At 38.4% G+C, this 21,639-nt stretch overlaps 1 protein-coding gene across 1 annotated transcript in view; it reads right to left on the reverse strand.

Annotated features, from left to right (window-relative positions):
• The window catches only part of APBA1 (amyloid beta precursor protein binding family A member 1), an 85,916-nt gene that overhangs the window by 26,436 nt on the left and 37,841 nt on the right, over nt 1-21,639 (reverse strand). Inside the window, exons 2-4 of the mRNA XM_063423072.1 lie at nt 17,227-18,428; nt 6,344-6,445; nt 3,048-3,087 (exon numbers count right to left, since the gene is read on the reverse strand). Coding sequence (XP_063279142.1) covers nt 3,048-3,087; nt 6,344-6,445; nt 17,227-18,378 — 1,294 coding nt within the window. The 5' untranslated portion in view covers nt 18,379-18,428. The remainder of the gene's footprint in view (nt 1-3,047; nt 3,088-6,343; nt 6,446-17,226; nt 18,429-21,639) is intronic.

The following is a 21,639-nucleotide window of genomic DNA, read 5'->3' on the forward strand; positions in this document are numbered from 1 at the left end:
ACATGAAAATGTTTCATTTTGATACTATGTTAAAACTGTCATGATCCAAAAGGGAGGCTGGTTAACCTAAGAAAGTTCCTGTTCTTAGAACGGAAAAATATTGTTGTTCAAGACAAGTGAGGAAAAAAATCATATAAAAGAATGCTCATGGTAAATATGTTCACATTGTATCACAAAACACCTGTGTTTACATTTGTCTTTCTTTTTCCCTCTAAAAAAAAATCAAGGGGTGTCTTGAACTATAAGGTGATATGGGACTTTAAGTTTTGAATTACTCAGAAGGCAAATTTTGTTCTAATGATAACATATGAGACTATGAAGCCCTCAGAATGAGCATAGGTAGTTTTGATCAGGGAAAAACAAGTCATTATTACAATTAAAATAACAAAGAAAGAGCTGGAGATAAATATCACACTGAAACTATACATACAGGCAGAACCACATGTATAAATCTTGTGAGCAGGCTTGTCTTCTTTATTATTTATTTAAATACAAAAATTTATGACTAGCAATTTTAAGATGTTCATCTCCAGTGTGCCATTTGCTCAGGTAGTATGTATCTGAAAAATTCTCAAAATGATCAAGTCACTGCCAAGCACGTGACCAAGAGAAACTGAACTATTTCCTTTGGGAAATTCATGCATCGGGAAGTACTATATATTTACAAAGAAATCACACAGCATTTTAAGTGTTGCTATTTATTACTCTACATACGAAGGCCTTTTTACTACTTCCACCACTTTACTATAAAGGGTGTAAAACCCTTTGTAGTACAATTTCTGATCAAAATTAGAGAAAAAAAATATGAGCAAAGGTGTAAGACTCCAAGAAATTGTCATATTAAACCCAAAATTAAAACCAAAAAATGCACCAGAGGTGAACACAAAGATAGCACTGCCTTTTAGAATACGTCCTCCTTTTATTCTCTCTGACAACAAAACTATTATCTCAATGAAAGCATAGCATAGGTGCTGGCAAATTTTTCCTTGGACTGCTGGTGCATAAAAATGGACCATTTGTAATTTTAAGGAAATTGTGCTGGACAGAGAACCATGAAATTTTTAGTTTAAAATTTATTTTTTTTCCTAAGGTGGAGATGATTATTTTTTAAAGCCCTTGGTAAACAGGACTATCAACAGGAGATGAATTCTAATTCTAAGAGAGATCCTTCACTGTTGCAAAATTCCAGTGCTCAGCTATGGATGAATTGATATTCTGGCCAGAGACTCCAAAAAAGGCAGCTTATACTCTGAAGACTAAAACAATGATCAATTTGCAGTCTAAAGAAAATGATCACTAAAGAAAATAATAATTAAAATAAGTCTAAAGAAAATAATCAATTAAACAGAGCACACTGTAGAGCAATCCAAACAGTGATAAGGAAGTCCAAATAAAGTCTTACATCAACTGCATTTCTAAAATTTGATCAAGAACATGGGACAATCACTGTCAGGGAAAAAGTTAAAAAAAAAAAAAAATCAAACAGTGAAACTCCTGTTTTCTGCTTCTGTCATTACTGCACACAACTTGTTATCTTCCTGCAGTATACACAGGATGTAGACTCCTACAAAAGGTAACATGAGGTTCATGAGGCAGGTAACTTGCTTTTTCACATTGTTCTGAAAAAAAATCAGCACTACTAAAACCTTAGCTCTGAGATGGGAAGCAATATTTAATTAAGAGGCGGGTAGCTGTTAGGCAAAGCTGAGTTTCACTGGAAGGCCTGTCAGTAAATCCAACTGAGATTAGATTGAGCCTGCCAATTGAAACCAATACTGGATGGAGCACTACTGTCTTGCTTGGTCTGCTTTCCTTGTCGACACACATTCGTATATGTTGTTGTCTTGGTTTGAAAGACAGCTGTCTGCTAAGGAAGGCAGGAACATCCCTTGGAATGGAAAGTGTAAGCCCCCTCCCTCCAAATTATTATAATTCTGAAATTAAGGGGCTCTCAGGCAAAGATATGAGAACAGGAATAACAGCTCTTTACTGGTATGTGTAATAAAGCAAACAACCAGCAACAGCTCTGGCATTAACAACAACCAGCACCAGGAACCAGTGACCCCTTCTCGGCCGCAGGTGCTTCCCCCTTCGGTGCAGTTCCGCTCGCAGCCGGCAGGGGCGCTGTGGTGCGGGCTCAGGGAGCACGCGGTGATGGTGGCTCGGCCCGGACGGGAAGGGATGGAGGAGAGGCTTTGCTTCCCAAACCCCCTGGGGCCGTCGATCCCAGTGCCCCAGCAGGACTCTTGGAAACAGCAAGGTGGGACAGCAGGAATGAGCAAAAATCCGGGGTGCTAGATGAGATGTGTCAGAAGCTCGGAGCACCGCTGGAGAAGCGGGGGCGGGACAGCGGCAGCCCGGCTCCCAGCGGGGCCGAGAGGGGCGAGCTCAAGATCCCCATGGCAGAAGAAGGCAGCACGGAGCCGGGTTCCGGCGGCAGCAGCAGGGAATTCCCTTCCCCAGAAGAGCAGTTCCCAGCGTCCTCCGAAGCCGAGCAGAGAGCCGGCCAGCCACTGCCCCCGCCCCTTTAGCTGCGCAGTTCTCACAGTATCTCCGCCCTTCGGAGAGAAACCCCCCCAGATAAGAGAAGAGCCACCAGATGGCTGAGCTTGGACGTTTCTTTGTTTTTCTTCAGTACCGTAGGTACCCAGCAGTTAGTGTTTCTTGGCAACTTATGGGAAAAAATCTAGGTAAGATTTATGGGAAAAAATAGGTAAGAAGGAACAAATAAAAGACACCTAACCCCCAACAGCTGCGCAAATACCATAAAGCAAGCAGTGTTTTAAGTGATTTTGAGGAAAAAACACAGCACAACTGATACAGAAACTATGAATGAAACACTAAAAAATTGGAAGTTCCATATTTCTAAATTTCTGAAAGAGCACAGTAGGATTTATCTCAGGTTCTAAATCAGACACAATCTAAATTAGTACACCCAGTGCTAGTAGTTTTTCTATGCAGCAAGTAAAAATAAAATTTTATACGTTTTAAATATAAGTGGGTTTTTTGATGTGAAAAAACGTTTAGAAACTGTAGAACTATCTTACCTTCAACATATGTTGGAAATGAAGCCAAGCTTTTTCTGGACTGTAATTAAGACAAAAAGGATTTCAAACAGAACATAGCATGCACAAATATGCATTAAAAGATCCTCCATGCCAAAAAACCTCCAAACTTAAATCAAACATTATTAGTAAAGGTAGAACACCACTTATTATTATTTACACTTAATATTTTCAAAATCTAAGCACCTACTAGAGTAAATCCAATGTAGTCCATTTGTGTCTGTCTAGTAGACAATATGGTATGACCACACTCCACTCATGTGTTGGTCTTCCCTAGTGCGTTGATTATCTACCAATAGGTGCTCTACTTTTAATAATCATGAAATATGCAGGATGGTACATAATACCTCAAAATACTGGATCTTCCAACTACAAATAAATGCATATAGGAATATAAAATTTGCACTTTACTGGTATAATTCATGACTGAAACCATCATTAAGAAAATACAGTTATTCATTAGGAATGGTTTTAGATGTATCCCTCACATTAACAGAGCCTACAAAAAGCTTTAGATTTTAACAGGTTAGGCAGCAGCCTCTACTCTGTGGGATAACTGGATTCACCATGACCTCACCACCAACTGTGCTTACACAGTGTTGAGCACAAAACCACATTTGGTAGCACCAATTACATAAATAGTGAAGGAATAAATAGAATCCTGATTTGTGCACATAAATACACACACTGAAGTAATACCATACATCCTACTGGTATTTTCTGTGAAAGGCTATGAGACTAACCCTTCAGACATCTGAAGGCTACAACTTTCAGTGAGTGAGATTCACCACTTTGTTTAATCAATAACGCAAACCACCTACAAAAATTTATCAAATAAAATTGTGTGTGGCACTATATAATTGGTAATGAATATTGAAATACCTGCTGCTATCATAGGCAGGTAAATGGATAGTTAATGAATCTGTAACTGACTGTACTAGGAGTAACTGCTCCAATTACTGCTGAATATAATTCTATTAAAAGAAAATCTATACAAATGATCAGAATAATGCATAAAATCTTCAATAATTGTCCATATATTTCTAGATGATATACATGGAAATACATGCCAAATTATTTTTCTTTATGACAGGCAACTTACCAGCATCTGTGTACTAGTGGAAAAAACAGGTAAAACTAGAAAGGTGACAGTTATGTAACTGGTTGACTGACTTAGCCCCAAGGAGTCTTTTCCTTTGTAAGATATGGAAAATTGATATAACAAATAATATTTTTAACCAACAATGCATGTCTTGCTTTAAAATAAGATTTGTGAATTAAAAACAAAAGGCATGTGACACAGATGGCTCAGCCTGTGACTAAGGTATGTTGAGAATCCAAGAATCCTGTTCATCAGATTCTGTAGTAGCATTGAGAAAGATGTCAATAATCAATGATCTGCTGCTGTCAATGCATTTAATCTACTGTGAGAACACTGACATGCCTTTTCACATCTGTGACTCCTTCACCTCTTTCAGATGAATATTCCTACTGAACCACCTATCCATACAGACTCCAACAACTGTTTGTTATAGTTGCTCATGTAGTGCTAAAGGGGAAGTTCAAACACTGGGCTCTGACAGGCATAGAGGTGAAATCCCCTACACAGGAGAGGCAGCACACATATATAAATAATTTACAAAGTATTTATTTCTTTTTAAGCAGTGAACAAAATCTATGATACAGATTTGGCCGCTGTTCAGCACTACAAGTAGCAACTTATTTTCAGGATAGGGTGGTGCAAACCACCATCATATATGTCTTTATTCTCACTCACGAATTTCATTTTTCTTGTTCATTACTCAGGTAGAAAGGCATTCTACTAAAACCACTAGAAGAGTAAAGTAACAGATAAAGTTACCAATAGGTGGAAATCTACACCTTTTAATTTTACATAGCCATGAATAATGAAATGTCAAGGTCATTAATATTTTACTACTTTCAATAATCTTGCAGCCATCTCATATTATAAATTTGTATTTAATAAAAAGGTTTCTTGAAGACCTTAAAATACAGAAATTATAAGGCTGTTTTATCACTTTAATTCTTGCATTAGAAATACTAAAGCAGGAATTATTTCCTGTCTGAAGGAAACTAATAGCCCAATACATCCTACACTGAAATCTGGTTTACCACCTCTGTAACTATGTGTAAGCACACCCTAACAATTGAAATCAACCGTGTTTTGTTTGATTTCTTTCTTTTAGTAAGTTTATCGATACCTAAAAATAGATAAAATGTAGAATACATAATGACAAAGTTGGTAGTGAAGAATGCTTAAGGCTTTAATAAGCTAACAGTAAAGCAGATGAAAACTTAAAGGCATGATCTATAGTTGAAAACTTAAGAATATGAAAACTTATGGGTTTTTCAGTCTTTTGAAATTTTGTACTATTTTCTAAATGCAAATGCAGACTGGCACAATTACATACACATTACAAGCTTTCCTATCCCTTGATAGCTGCAGAAGTAAAAAGGAACAAATGGATTATTTAATTAGTGTTTCATTGTCAATCCACTTATAGCAGAGCAGGTTTTTAATTTTGGAAGATAATTCATGCATTGCTACAAGTAACAATATGGTATTATGTTATGATAGTTTCTAGATTGTTTTCAAGTTTATTAAAAAAGCCAAATAAACCAAATATTTGCAGATTTTTCTGTTTATAGAACCTACCACTCTATACTAATCCAAACCCTTCGTACATCAAATAATTTTCTTTTCCCTCTATAAGCAGTTTTATTCACACTTATTTTGTTTTGGTGGAACTACTGCAGTCTAAAGTACTATCAGGTGAGGGGGAAAACCCCCAAACTATGTAGCTTTATTCTGAGAAGTCTAGAGTCAGGAATCAAATTCTAAGAATCACTTGCAGGCCAGTTTCTACAATGACAATTTATTAAGCAGCATAATTTATTACATAATTAATTTAATTTAAACACTTTTTCATCTGGCTGAGAAATACTCTTTCTTACTGGGGGGGAAAAAGGACTTTGTTTTGTCTCTGCTACGAAGGGAAGGTTGGCTGTTTGGTAAATCAGTACCCTGCAGCCCGTTAAACAAATTTAGTGGCAGCTGAACACAGAGTCAGAAATGCCGTGACAAAGAGTCTTCAGCATGTTAGAAATTCAGTCAGATAGCTGGGCAAGCATAAAGTAAAGAAGATAAGGAAAGAAAAAAGAAGAAAAAAAATTGCACAGATACAAAGGAGCAAGGAAAATTAAGAAGAATAAGCAGCATGAACAAGACTGCAGCTTTTAAAAAGGTTTTAGTCTACCTCTTTATTAGTGGAAGCTTCTGCTGTATTGCAGACATCCTGGTGATGTTGCCTGCTTGATGATTCAGCACCTCGAGGTGAAGAGGAATCCGGAGATGGAGACTAGTGGCAAGAAAATCAAAAGTTATTGAGAATACGTGATGTAGAAATTATTCATTTATATTCTACATTCTATGCTCTGATATTCTAATAAAGAAAAGGTAAAGTCACTTAAGAGTAAGCTGTGATGGGAGACAAGTGAATTGACCTTAAGCAGCAGAAAGGGATTCAGCTTAAGTTTATTTAGTTGTCAAACTGGGAAAAGTGAAGAAAAGACGGAAATTTCCCCGTAAGAATGCATGCCCTCACGTATTATTAACCTGAAGTGCTAAATGAATCTAATCTGAGCAGAGCAAGGCCACAGTGGTTGCCCATAAAAAGTTATTCCATTATCTTAGAAAAGAACTTCTGTAAACTGTGCAGAGCAATATTGTTGTATTCAAGAATTTGTTAATATAGTCAATGACAATTTAATACCAATGTAATCAAGGACTGGGATTCCTCATTCCAGATGCAGTAAAAACTTGGAAGATATTCAATAGTTCATGCTATGAGCTCAGTACATGCAATTTAGAGCAGATTTTCTCATTCTTCTCCTTTTTTCATAAACAATTCAGTGGAGCAACAGTATGTGATTGATCAGCAAGTATCTTGATAGAGGGGAAGAATCTTCTGGGAATATCTGGGATATTCTAATCAAAGACAATTCCTAATGAATCCTGGTGATGTGAAAAAGCTGTAGCAAGGTATCTGAAGTACAGAGCAGGGGGCCCTGGTATGACAGTGTGAGACAAGGACACAGAATGTGGAATTAATGAAGGTAATCAAAATGAAAGAGTACAAAGCTTTAACCCAGCAGGCATTTTTAGAGGCAGATTTTAAGGCAATAGCTACAAAATATGTCTACCCAAGCCAAAATAGAAATCCTCAGAAGGGAAGTTTAGCATTTAGCTGCAGATGGGTATTTAGTCCAACAGCCCTGACATTCTATACTCTCCTTTAACACAGGAAAAGTGCAGCTCTAGCTTTGCCAGCTCAACAGTACATCACTGATGGCAAACAAGTCAAATGCTATTCTCATCTTTTCATAAACAGTGTGACATAGCTTTTATCTGAGACAATGAGTCATATCAGAGAAGGGATACGTTTCCAGCGGTCTGAGCTGGCTGCAGCTTCACCCTCAAGCTCTGTATCTACTGCAGCTGGAAAATGGAGTTCTATGAAATAGTCTACAAAAAACCCACAAAACCAAAACCAAACCAAGAACAACAACTAAAACCCCAAACATCTAAGTTTCTCTTAGCTTCCCTTAGATATGAAACACGAAAACGTAACTCCTCTGCTTCTTTCTCTTTACAGACATTCCTCTATCTCAGATAATAACTATTAAAATTATAGCTAACTAGTAAAGGCTTCCGAAGAGTTAAAAAGCAATTCTTTACAGATGTCTCCTTTGTTAAAGAGCAGTCCCAGTATCTCCCTGTATTTTGAATCACAACTGCAAGACAAAAGGAGATGCAGCTGTGAAACAATCCCTAGTAAGCTGGCATGTGGTTACACCATCAGACTGCAGAAAATTTCTAGCCCAGAGAGCATGTGAGCAGGAGCTGTGGGAGAGATATGGGCTCCCTTGACTTGCTGTGTTATTACCAGTCAACAATGCCACAGTGATGCAAGTGCACAAATGGCAACTCCTATTTACATACGGAAGAGTTTTCATAGTCTTCACATTCTTATAATTATGCAGATTTCTGTATCAGGAGTAAATTTAAAAGGTGCATAATACTACCAATGCAATAATGACATCTAGACATTGTAGCATTGAGCTTTAAACAAGAAACAAAGAAATCAGTTTAAGCATTCAATGTGTATGTGCACACACAAAAAAGTGTTCTTTACAATGGTTGAAAACTCTCATATTCACACACTGAAGGATAAAGATTAATTTAAACCAGACAATTAGCATTAAGAAATTGTGCATCATTTGAAATGTACTAGCAGCTACTTCAGCGGCCCTGTAAGTGCCTTACTCAGCTATTTTCATCTGCAAAATATCAGAACTAAGTTACTACAATGCTTTCTATGTGCTCCATTTGAATGTCTGCTCAAATATTTATTTTGGCGGAGAAAACCCCTGAATAACAACAATAACCAGATAAACAACCACACTCAAAAAACCAAACCAAGAACTATAACTACCAAACCCAAATATCAAACATCTTACAAAGTCTGCTGCATGACATGACATGAGAGATGTCCTTGAAACCATTTGTACAGGAAAGTTCAGTCTCTGAGGAATTAACACACAGTTCTCTTTGACACCAAAATGCATTTTTAGAGGTAATGTTTATAATATACAAGGAAAGAATGCAATCACAGCAGTAACAAGAAATATTTTGATGGATCATAGCGGATAGATAATTTGCACAGCTGTTCTAAACAAAGTCTAAATAAAAGCTTAGTGACAGTTTCCCTGCCATTAGTCATTAACAAAACAAGTTTTAGAAGCCTAACAAAGTTGTTGTCAGAACAAACAGTAAGGTCACATGATGTATGCTGTTAGTGGGCACAGACATCTATCAGTGGAATTAAATTTTTTTTTTAGGTGCAGCAATAAAAAAGTGATAGCTATCCCTTTTCCCTCACATATCTACTTACATTTTTCTTATGATACATAACCTGGTACATCCAAAAATTCTCCATCTCAGTTTTGGTGTTGTTTGACTCTAACATGCAACCCACTCCACCTGAGAAACCTTCCTTGCTCTTGTGCAGAGGGATTTAGTAACAGAACTTATAAAAGGAGAGGATTGTGTTGCAACTAACCTATCTAGGTCAATCCAGCTGTTTCCTATACAGTTCATGAAGAGACATGTAACTGACACTGAAACACCTTCAAATACAACCACTTGCTCTTGCTTTATAAAGGCAGTGTTGTTTACGTGCTTTTAGCAGTAGATAATTTGAAGGGAGTACAGTGTGTAGGTCACATAAACACACACAAGGCTAGGACAGATGGGATGAAATCACAGAATCAGAGAGTCACAGAATCTTTTATGTTGGAAGGGATCTTAAAGATAATCTAAATTTTACTGCCCCTGCCATAGACAGGGACACTTTCCACTAGACTGGGTTGCCCAAAGCCCCATCCAGCCTGGCCTTGAACATTTCCAGGAATGTGGCACCTGGGAAAACTGTACCAGTGCCTCACCACCCCCATAGTAAAGGATTTTTCCTTGTATCTAATCTAAACTTACTTTGTCAATTTGAAGCAGTTCCCCCTTGTCCTACCACTACATGCCCTTGTAAGAAGTTTTTCACTGACCAGTATCCCCAAGTCCTTACCTGTAGAGCCACTTTTAATGAGTTCTTCTTCCAATTCGTGTTTGGGATTGCCCTGGCCTATGTGCAGGACCTTGCACTTGGCCTTGCTAAATTTCACCAGGCTCTCACAGGCCAAGTCCCCCTCTCAAGCCTACCTATGTCCCTGTGGATGGCAACCCTTCCCTCCAGTGTGTTGACCACACCACTCAGCTTGGTGTTGGCAAATTTGCTAAGGGTGCATTCAATCCTACGGTCCATGTTACTCACAAAGATGTAAAACAACACTGGTCATTTATTATTTTGAAAAAGGTAGTTTATTCAGTTCATTATTTTTATAGTCTTGTGTGTGTGGACAAATCAACAAATGCTTCAGAAATTCAAGATTCACTGAAACAACAGGCATTACTTATTTGACAATTACATCTACTTACAGGTATTATGGCACAGGTATGGCAAAGTCTCCTTGTACATTAGCTCAGGAGACAATGGGATAAAGGAAGGCTTTTTTAGATTTTATTTTTATTTTTTAAATTTAGAGATAGTGTTCTGAAAAGAACCCTACACATTAAGAAAAGGCTGAAGCACTATGGAACCTTCAGGTCCAACATGCAAGTATAATCAGATGCATTCTATCACAAAAACTGCCTTTACCAGGACAACTAGGGCAGTACATCTCCCAGGTTTTAGGACAACTATGTGATGGCAGTGTCCTCTGTCATTTGTACAGCTCAAATTCTGTTCCCTGAAATAAAGACTGAAATCATAGGTTTTAGTTGCCATAAATACCCATTAAAAATGAAGCTAAAAGCTAATGATTATTGGTTGTCTTTGTTGAAAGTTTGCTTTAAGTATAGTGCTAAAAATGGTGGGCTTGAAAAAAATCATACCAACTTAGCACTTTACACATACTTACATAATGTGGCACAATCTATGCAATTCAGTTTATAATTCTGATGTATGGATGAAACTTAACGTTGTACTGTAGTTTTGGTATAACTGTCTCTGTACATACCCTGTGAACTTATCCATCAGTTTGCTGAGTGGTCCAGGACCTGCCCCTGTCAGTGTGCGCATACACAATAGGACAAGGTGACCTGAGACAATTTTTTTAAAATTAAAAATAGTGATTTTTAATAGTAATTTTGTTCTGCTCATTCAGAACAACACATGTGATTAACTGCTATAGAACCTCTCTGTACAGAATTTTCAGGCAGCCTAAAGAGATTCCCCCAAAAGGCTCCTCCTGTGTCCAAGAAAACTGATAAGCATCATTTATCATTTTAACTACCACCCTGGGTAGTTAGTATCTAAAGTGAGGAGCTCTGTCAACAGGCAGCTGTTGGGTCAGGACTCTGACTGATCCAACAGCTGACTCCTGCAGTTGCTGCTGCAGAAATGACGAATTTGCTTATGGGTAAGACACGTGGTCGCAGTCAACAGAAATCATTCCTGCCTATGAAGATAACATCATGTACAACAGTCTTAATGTACACTTTAACAAAGGTGGTTTGTATGTAGTTTAAGGTAAACAATAGCAATAGATCACACATGCTGGAGTGATCACACAGGATCACAGAGCAACTGTATCTAAGAACAAATGCAGTTTGGGAAGTCTTGGTTTGTGGAATTTCCTCTGATCCAGGTGATGATGCTAAGACACAGCCTCCCATCACTTGCCACCATCTGGACAATGAAGAACAATCCCATTTGAGAGATCTGGCGCACTGCTGGCTGCTTCTCTGAGTACAGACTTCCTTAGCCATACTTCCATTTCAAGTGCAGTTTTCAAGTCACCTGAAAAAATCACTGTGGATTCCTCCTGTGTGTTCAGAAGATTTTAACTAAGTGTAGTTTTAGTTTTCAACAGTACAGAAAAGATCAAGTTACTTTCATCTTTCAATAATTTAAAAATGTGATCAAACAAAACAATATTCAAGGGGTTATGCATCCAGTCCTGAGCATAACTTAAAAGCCAGTAACTCATCTGGGAGTGTTTGCCTTCAGGCAAACTAATTGTTAAATTTAAGCTTTCTTCTGTGTAATTGATGAATAAAATACTTTTTGTTCTGGTTTGCTTTGGTTCTTTAGTGATTTTTGTTTTGAGGCATTTGGGGCTTTTTTTCCTGTGTAAACTTAAGTCTGGGTGTCTCTTAAATGATGGAAAGCTGACTTATAGTTTGTGTGCTCAGCCAACAGTTTTAAAAGATCTACTCAGAAAAAACTCAACAATATACTGTCAGTAAAAACTCATCTTTATTTCAATAGCTTCTTTTCCCTTCTTAGTTCCTTTGTTACTGACATTTGCTTAATTATTTAAGAGACTTCTCTATTGCCTTTTAATAATACATTACTCCTGCTATGGAAAAAGTGAAGCAAATTCATCTCCATGAAAACACTGAGGTATCAAAATTGAGACAATCCTGCAACTGAGAACGCAAGGGTAGAAATAAAATATACATAACCAAAACCAACAGAGAAGTAAAACAATGCAGCTCAATTCTGTTCCACCTGGAAGACTTGTCTTCAGCTCTGAATTTCTACTTCACAAATCTAAACAACCCATATTTGTGGTTTTACTTTGTATTAGGGTTTAGTCTAATAGCCCATCACCTCAAATGTCTGCAGAGGAACAGAGATTATAAAATACCAGTGACAGGGCTTTGCAAAACCAAAGTTTTTTCAAAATGCAAAAGTTTCTGCAAAAATGCAGAAATGAATCATGTCCTGCAGGTCAATAAAACTTGGCTTTCAGATATATAACTCCACAGATAACTGAATAGACCTCAGAAAGATGTAATGGTAATTGGTTCTTAAATGGACGATTTTTGTCTCCAAACCGTTGTCTTTTCCTGATTATGGCAGAGTTGAACCAGGTAGCCTCCATCTACTCTGTTTAATTCACAGCCAAAAAACCTCTACTTGACTTTTTGAGCCCTCCAGTGCTTTTCTCAGTAGGTTTTTGTACTTCCACAAATAAACAAGCCACTCTTCTCACTCTTCTCTCTGTGAAAAAGATACTTTTTTTCCATATATTTTAAACACCAGAATATTTAATTGCATTTTGAATTATCTACTACACAAAACTGTAATTCTTTCCACTTGAACATGTGGATGAACATTTATCCTCAAATCCAGATCCATGTGCTGCATATTTTCTATTTAGACATTTAAACATCACAATTTCTGTGCTTGGCTAGGCACATTCACAGCAGGTTTCCAGTGGAGAATCTGACAAGAATGGTGACCAAGAGCTACCTAAATGGGATATGGGCCTACCCTTCCAGTGAGGTAATTGTGTGCATCTAGAATATATTTTCCCAAAGAATGTATGTCTCCTGCTCCACTACTCTCAGGCACGGATGGTAAGGTCCATGCTTAAGCTTTTTCATAGCTCCAGCTACAAACTTTATTCAGTATGATGAAAAGACTGAGAAAATTGGGATTGTTCAGCCTGGAAAAGAGAAGGCCTTGGGTGACCTAACTGCAGCCTTCCAGTCCCTGAAGGGTGCCTAAACGAAAGCTTGAGAGAGATTGTATGCAAGAGCATGTAGTGACAGGACAACAGGGAATGGGTTCAAACTGAAAGGGTAAGTAAAGACTAGACATTAGGAAAAAATTCTTCACTGTGAGAATGGTGAGGCACTAGATCAGGTTGCCTCCAGAAGATGTGCTGCCTCATCCCTAGAAGTGTTCAAGGCCAGGCTTGATGGGGCTGTGAGCAACCTGGTCTAGTGGGACGCATCCCTGTCCATGGCAGGGGGGTTGGAACTAGATGATCTTTAAGGTCCCTTCCAATCCAAGCTATTCTATGATTCCATGATTTTATGGGTGAACACAATCTTTCAATTTCACATTCAGAAAATGCAGTCTTGTTCCATGAGAATCAACAATGCTGTTCCACAGTCTTTTTCATCAAGGGACAGTTTCCTGATGCCAGACTTCTTGCAGCTGTGCAACTCTAACTGCTACTGTATTTGAAAAAGAGATCCTCATGAGGCCATATCCAAATGATGGTCTGTTTTGGTTTTAAAGGTTTCTGATAAACAGACTTTGGAAATATATGTCAATTGTACAGATCTCATTTGTGTGGCAAATGTTAGAAAATACTCTTACTGCCTTTATTCCAAAGACACTGAGGATTTTTCAGTTTTTATCAAATGCTCAAGTACCACACCTTCCCCACAAACTCACTCTCCAGACTACCCCTGATGAAAGTGAAAGCATGCATCATTAAATCACGGTACACAAGGCACATGGCAGCTAATAGTCTCCATTGTTAAATATTAAACAAGTACCTCTTTAAACTATTTATTTATACACAGAAGTCTGCTACCTGCTTCCTACACCACAGGACTACCATAGTTTATTACACCAGACTTGTCCATTGGCAGTGAGGAAGTTACTTTTCTTATACACCTTACCAAATATTTATTTTGGGAATAAATACCCAGGAATGACTGATAGTCCTGGTAAATTAACCTGTGAATAAAACTGGAATCAGGACATCTTGAGTACACACAGATACAGTGCTCTGTATCTTTCTTACCATCACAGTCTGCACTGCACATCTTTCCTAACAGTCACAAACTATACCTAGCTGCAAGTCAGCTGAATACTTCTGAATTGTTAGCTTCTTAAAATAGTCTCTGCACACTTCTAAATGGCATCCTACCAAGCATTCTGCTATGAATGTATTACCCAAATGCTCAGGACTGGGGATTAATAGTCACATTCTTGGGAAAAAAGGCAAAGGAGGCCATTTTATTTAATGAGTCTCAACCACAAATCACTCTTCTGGCTTCAGTGGTCTCAAGTGGACAGCTTCCAGCTAAATAAAAAGTGACTGTTGTTTGTATTTAAGGAAGTTCTAAAATTTCAATATCACATGATTAAGAAGACAATATTATTAGAGATATTTTCAGGTAACTTCTATCTCTAAAAGAAAATTGTTTTGCTAAAAACCAACTTGAAGATAATTTTTGAAGTATACTTGCAAAATAACTGAAGGCAAAAAAAGGACCCAATTTGCATTATTTATCTGCAGTAATGTGATACTTTTAGGGCAAGAAAATCATATCTGTCTGAAGGTAAAAACACCCATATTTCCAGGTCAATGCTATCAATCAGACTGAAAAACATCTCTGGCATATACTGGCTACACTGAAAAGTCTGCATTTAAGATACTGCTTTTTTCTTGAGGGAGACAGAAGAACAATTTACAATTAGATGAAGGAGCTTCAACTATGTTTTTATTACATTGACCACTTATGGTCACTTAGTCAACACAAGCTATTTTTATCCAATATACAGCTAAGCAGTTCTAGGAATGCTTCATTAAAGAAAGCAGACAGTTTTAAAGTTGCCATCTAAATTAAAGAATCCAGTAAAGTACATACATACCTCTTCCTCAGGGCAATACAAAATTCCTACTCAGTCCCAAGTCCCTTCTACAAGTCTCCTCAATCTGCTATAGATCTTCTGATCTATATTAGTGATAGTGATCTATATTATGATTATTTGTGTAATTTGCTTCTTCCTTCCAAGAACACAGACTCTTTGTACATTTATAGCCATCGATTCTCTCTTCACTGAGCTATACTGTCATTATGATCATTGTTTTGATTTCAGCCATCCCTGAAAATTTCAGTCAGGTTCTTATCTGACATGCTATGAAAAATACTGAATGAAAATTTAAATTTTTGATGCAAAATGGAAATCTCTATGTACTTCAATATTTAATGTATGCAGAGACCAATAAAAACACATGTTTTGTTCACTATATGAGCATACCAGGCTGAGTCATATCAGCAGATCTCAGAAAAGTTCAATTCTGCAAGATGCGCCTGGATTTTGATGAGCAAGTGATGCACCTTCAGGAAGAACTTGATGTTCTCAGGATCCTCAACCTAATGTCACCAAAACCATCACAGTACCTAGTGCTACAATCAGTTAGGAAGCAACAGGAAGTTCTTTGATCCTCCCAGCCATAACAGCTTTTACAAACAATACAGTAAACAAAATGTGAAGAAAAAGAGTAATGAGATCTATTTCAAAATGGGGACAGAAATATTTTTAGTTTTATAAACTTCTAAAGTTAAAAATAATCTGGGAAGATTTCTTCCCTCACATGACTGCAAATCAATTCTGTAATACATATAATTTTAGAAATATTTGTAAAAGTAACTTTTGCAATATAGTTGTTTGAGCTTTTTTAAGGTTCAATTAGGTTTTCTATTAAGAATCAAGAAAAAAAACCCCACAACACATTCATCACTGTGTTTCCAACTGTTTTGCAGGAAAAGTAAAATCTGGAAACTATATGTTTCAATCAGCTTGCATGTTTTTTCAGCATCCCAAACACCATGTGCCAAAAATCTCTTCCCATTTGTAGAATACTAGCCTTCCTCATTTTGAAGACAGATAAACAAATCAGAAGCCTCTCACAGATCTACCTGGCATGTGATTTTTTTTCACCGTCTGAATTCTCTTTGCAGTAACTGAGATGTCTTGAATAGTTCTCGTGTATTTCTAGAATGTTTCAATAATTCAGTCTAAAAATACCAAAATAACACACAAGTTCTACTTCCGCTGTTCTTCCAAACAAACAAAAAAACCCCAACTCAAACAAAAGGTCACAAAAACCATTCCACAGCAATAAAGAGGAATGAAGAAATGTTTGCAGGTACTTGCCTTTGAAGTTATAACATAGGAACATGTAGTAGATAACTCTAGGTCAGTCAATTTAGCCTACCAGCTCTTTTCATATCAGGCATACAGTTTACACATTTAACAGTTGTTTTTGACTTTATTTTACAAAATAAGGCAAACTCATAAAACTTGAAGTAAATACTATCTTAAAGACAACTGGAATCACAAACTGATAGACAACCTTGACCCAAGTTAAACCTCAAAGCACACAATTTCAGAAATGCTAGTGCTCAAATCTGAACTGCCTTCAATACTCAGGTTGCTGTAAATATACTTCACAGTGATAACATCATACACTGAGGTTTGTAACGTGTTTCTAGAGACTGCAAGTTGACATGCAACTTTTCTAGAATATGAATCTGACCTATGATACCAGCGTGAAGAATATTACCAGATTTCTGACAGAACTGTTGGGACTGTTATGTGATAGAACATGAAACACAGAAAATTAAGAGCTAACAAAAAGATAGTAGAAAACTGTTTGGAAGGTATTCTAAAATATATTATGGCTGTAAAAAATATAATAGCATTTGTTCCAGAAAAGACAAATGAAGAGCTTCATGTGACAAATTCTGGTATAGCATACCTGTGGTCAGCAGTGCTAAATGAAGAAAAATCTGGCTTGTTTATGCTAATTGTTAATGCTTGTTTACTTCTCTTATGCTCTCCAGAGCACAAATTTAAAACAAAGCACTTTTTCAAGAATGAGACACAGAACAAAAATATAATGCACCTTCCTTCACTGCCATGCATGTTACAGTTAAAGGAATTAAACACAGATAACCTGAGAGGTGAAAGCTTTGTGTACTCACGTCTCCATCTAGTGGCCTCTGGTCGTCAGAATCCCTGGACGGACTGATGTCCTGCCGCATCACCCAGATAGGCTCCTTAGGTTCATCAGGGGTGTAAGGAGAACGGATGGTCCTTGTCTTCACTTCCTCAATAGCCTCCTTAATATCCTTGATGGCCAGTGAAATTGCATCTCTTTTTTCCTTGCTGTACCTCTGTACAGATTCTCCTGAGCCAGATGTAACTCGAGAACCAGATGTGAGCTGGCCATTACTTTCATGCCTACCACTGACAAGAGCCTGACCATGCTCCAAACTTTGCTCTGACTCTGGCATGTCTTCAGCTGCCTTGTCTAAGCTCTGGGAGCTCATACTCTGCTTCACCTCTGCTACAATCTGATCAATATCCTCCTCTTGTTCATAACTATCCATTCTTGGGTAGGGTGCAAACTCTGCTTCTTTTTCAGGGCTGTCAGACTCTCCATCAGATCTTTCATCATAATGGTGAAGGCGGGCACCAAGTGCTTCCTTGCGGTAATTGTCAGCTTCCTCCCTCTCCCGCTCATACTGCTGGATGCCCTCCCTAACATCGAGATCTGGTGTGTCTCCTATTTCCTCATACACATGCTCCTGCAGTCCATAGTCAGCGTAAGCTTCAGCATACTGCTCATCCTCTCCTCGGTGGAAGAGGCGATGCGTGTAGACATAACCCGAGTAGGCTGCGTTCATGGCTTCTTCGTGCTCAATGGAATGGAAATGTAAGTGATTGGGCAACGTGTGGTTATGAATGGCCTCTCCATGCTCAGCCTCGGCATTCTCTGTGTACTCCTCGGACTCGGGCCTGTACTGCACTGCATATGCATTCTCATCCTCATTTTCCTGCACTCTCTCGATGTCGTAGCTGTCCTCCACTGTGGCTATCACATCCCCTTCCGCAGTATCTGTGTGATTGTGGAAACCACTCTCAGTGCTGGCTGACCGAGCTAACATGCTTTCCTCGTCCTGCCCAGACAGGCCCACGTGGCTGCTGTTGGTGTGCCTTCGGTAGCGAGCTGCATACCTCTGTTCCTCTTCCACCTCTGAGTGCTCCAGGTCAGCCTCCACTGACTCGTTCACTGCTCCGTTTGCTGGCTCTTCGCTGATTTCCCCCTCAGGTGGTCCAACCAAATGGTTCATGGCAAGCTTTGGAGAAGTCACTTATTCTGCTGACATTTTGTCTGTCACAGCTGGAAAGAAATAAAAAAAACCCTCTGACATTACTGCCAATAAAAAAAGTGGAGCTAATACACAGACGCAACAAAATGCACCCTTCCTTCGCAGCAGACAAATATCTGACTCAGCTCTGCAGTCAGGTAATAGCACAACAGCATGATCTCTCATGCAAATGATCTCCAACAGCAGCAACCAACAGCCCCTTTGGGGACTGCACTTCTCCCTTCCATAGACAAATTCTTTGTAGAAGCATCATTTCCAAACAGCCTCCTGGAGACGCTTGTATGCACTGCAGTAGTATTGCAACGATGCTGGCATATTAGAAAAGCTAATTTTTGCCCAGAGCTGAACCATGGTAGAGATGACAGAAATATTTCACCTTTGCTCCAGCACTCTCCCCACAGATCACTAACCCAGAGCAAAGGAAAGATGCTGTAATGCAAAGCAGCATATTTAGTCCTGTGTCAGGAGTCTGCAGTTGCTCAGATACATGACAGCTATATGCATTCAATACTTCAGTATGACATCTTCAGATGAGCTAGTCACCCTAGTCACTTCTAAAAAATCAGTAGAAATTAAAGTACACTCTCAGGATGCAGTACATCTGAAGCACCTGTTTCTTCTCCTAGAGAAGCACACAACTACATACAATACAGTTATCTTTCTGGAATCCAACTATAATCAGTTAAGACAGCTTCTTTCCTAAAGCGTGGAGAAGACATTACTAATATTCATAACCATGATCACACTGAGACTAGGGGATGTCTCAGCCTTGCTAACTTTGAGTAAAAAAATCTCAAAAGGTTAGATTTTAACCGACTACTAGAGAGGTCTGCCAATAACAAAAAATATGCAGGGAATAAAAACAGGCCTATCTAGTTCATAAGGTTTTATTTTCATAAAACAGCTTTGGCTATTTGGAACCTTATCCTATGTTTTTCAGATGCATAAATGTCATAAGGAGGACATGAAACATCCTTTTAGCTACCTAAATCAAGCTGCATATCCATAAATAAAATCCAGCTCTAGCTTTTAACTTACTGATAAGTAGTAAAAGAAAAGGTACCTGTTGGAAGACTGCAAACTTGAAGGATCTATAAAAGCATGCGTCAACTGTCAACTAAAAAATTCAATGTGAATATGAAATAGAACTTGGATCAAATCTAGTAAACGGAGGCAGGGAAGCTCAGGTGGTGCTTTGCTGACTAAATGAGCTCTCTGTAGAGAAGTGGGAATAACCTCCTGTGATGAGAAGCAACAGCAATTTCAGTTGCTCTCTATCAGAAAAGTTGACAGGCAGGCAAGCCAAGCTGTAAGTCGCTTGCACTATACTTCCACAGGAAATCTAGAGGGTGCAGCTTCCAGCTCAGTGAACACTCCTTGTTCTTTTTACATCTAATGTTTTAGCCCATAAGGCAGGAGTCCTTAAAAAAAAATTACAGTTGTAAAGCAATAGCTAATAAATACATTAGGTGGACTTACAAGGATGTTGTACACAAAATAATCCCTTTTCAAAATAACTATGAGAAAACTCAGTTTGTTTTTTCCAGCTAATGAAGGTGTGTAAGTAAGGCTTCAGTGACAAGATACGGTCTTTTCCAGCTAAGACTTCCAAGACATTAGGAAAGAATGGGCAGATTACAAGTGTATATGTTGGTGCGCACCAGAACTAATAAACCAAACACTTTCCATTCCCCACACAGCATATGACAAGAAAGCAAGAACATTGGACAAGTTTCCACTTTCAGCCCACAAAAAGGGTGAGGATGCCAAGGTGCAACACCTTTTAAAAAGTCCTTCCCAAGAAGGATTACAGCAGAGGAATACATTTGGTGCAGGTACCTTGGTTTGCAGCCTGCAGTGTGAGCTGCAGATTGATCTCTGGGTGGCATGAGCCCTTGGCAAGAGGCTGGGAAGTGCCAACTCTTTGCATAACACAGGACATGAAGATACTGGCACCAGCCGGGTGGATGGACAGGATGAACACTGTCACACAGCAGGAAAGTGAGACTTTGGCACACTTGGACTGGGAGGGGATAACAGCCCAGGGCTTTTGTTCAGGCTCCCTCCTCAAAGGCTCACAGCTTGAGCTGTTGTGGCACAGTGAATAAACGGCATTATGGAAAGAGATATCCAAGCCTCTGCTGTGGGAAACCTGGGGTCAACCCAGCCAAGGAAACCTGAGCCTGTGAGAATGTGCAGGAGTCAGGTGGAGACCTGTCAGGTCACTGGAGTGGCCACCATGAAGGGGCTTCAGTCCCAGCACTGACAGTCCCTAGTGGTGGGAGTGTGACTGTCAGACTCTTGTGAATAGTCAGGCTGGGAAGGTTCTTTAATATAACCTGTTTCATTAAAGTAAATTATAACATTTCCACTCTTTTCCACATAGACCAAATCAGGCCAAAATAGAGGGCTGGTTAAAAAGTCTACTTTAAAATTGTTGCATTCAATTAGCCCCTGACTTGTGGCTCAATGTCACTGGTCATTGTCTACCTGCAGAAAAAGGGTAGAGCTAGTCAAAAGAAATGAAGCTACAGATAAACACAGGATAATGAACAACTTCTGAAATTTTATCACATGTATCCTGATACATCTTTATAATTATGGTTTTAGAAAACAGGGCAAAAACCCAGCTACAAGATTATCCTAAGTCAAATAAGGTATCAAATGCCATAATTTTTATGACAATAAAAGTACCGATAATTGCTGAAAATATGTTATCCTGTTTTAGAAGTCTTAAAACCTGCTTGCCACATAATGAGTTTTATGGGCAAATGGCATCACTGACATGACTTAGAGATTACAAACCATACAAAATATGGCTAAAAACCACCTGGGAGACCCATCATTTTCCTTTGACAAAGTTATAGCTTCCAACGCTCCATATGTAAAATTTTTCTCATTTAAAGAATTCTCTTAGCTTGATTTCAACGACAGATATCCCAAAACTTTCCAAGTTGAGTATTTTGAAGGGATGAGGAGGAAATGTCAAGCTTTACTAAAAGCTTTTCATTGAAAAATGGTCTTCTAATTGCCTTTCCTCCTATAAATTCAAGTTTTTAATTTTGGAAACAATAACTTCTTATTTACTTGAAATTTAAAAGAAATCTTAGTTGCTTCAAAATAAGCTGACTTAGAAACCTGATTTGAATGACTGACCTTAGGTCACTTCACTCTCAGTAATCTTAAACTAAAAGTAAGCTTCTGAGTCAAGAACATTTATTT

Source organism: Prinia subflava, chromosome Z (assembly GCF_021018805.1).
Source record: "Prinia subflava isolate CZ2003 ecotype Zambia chromosome Z, Cam_Psub_1.2, whole genome shotgun sequence".
In the NCBI taxonomy this organism is placed as follows: domain Eukaryota; kingdom Metazoa; phylum Chordata; class Aves; order Passeriformes; family Cisticolidae; genus Prinia; species Prinia subflava.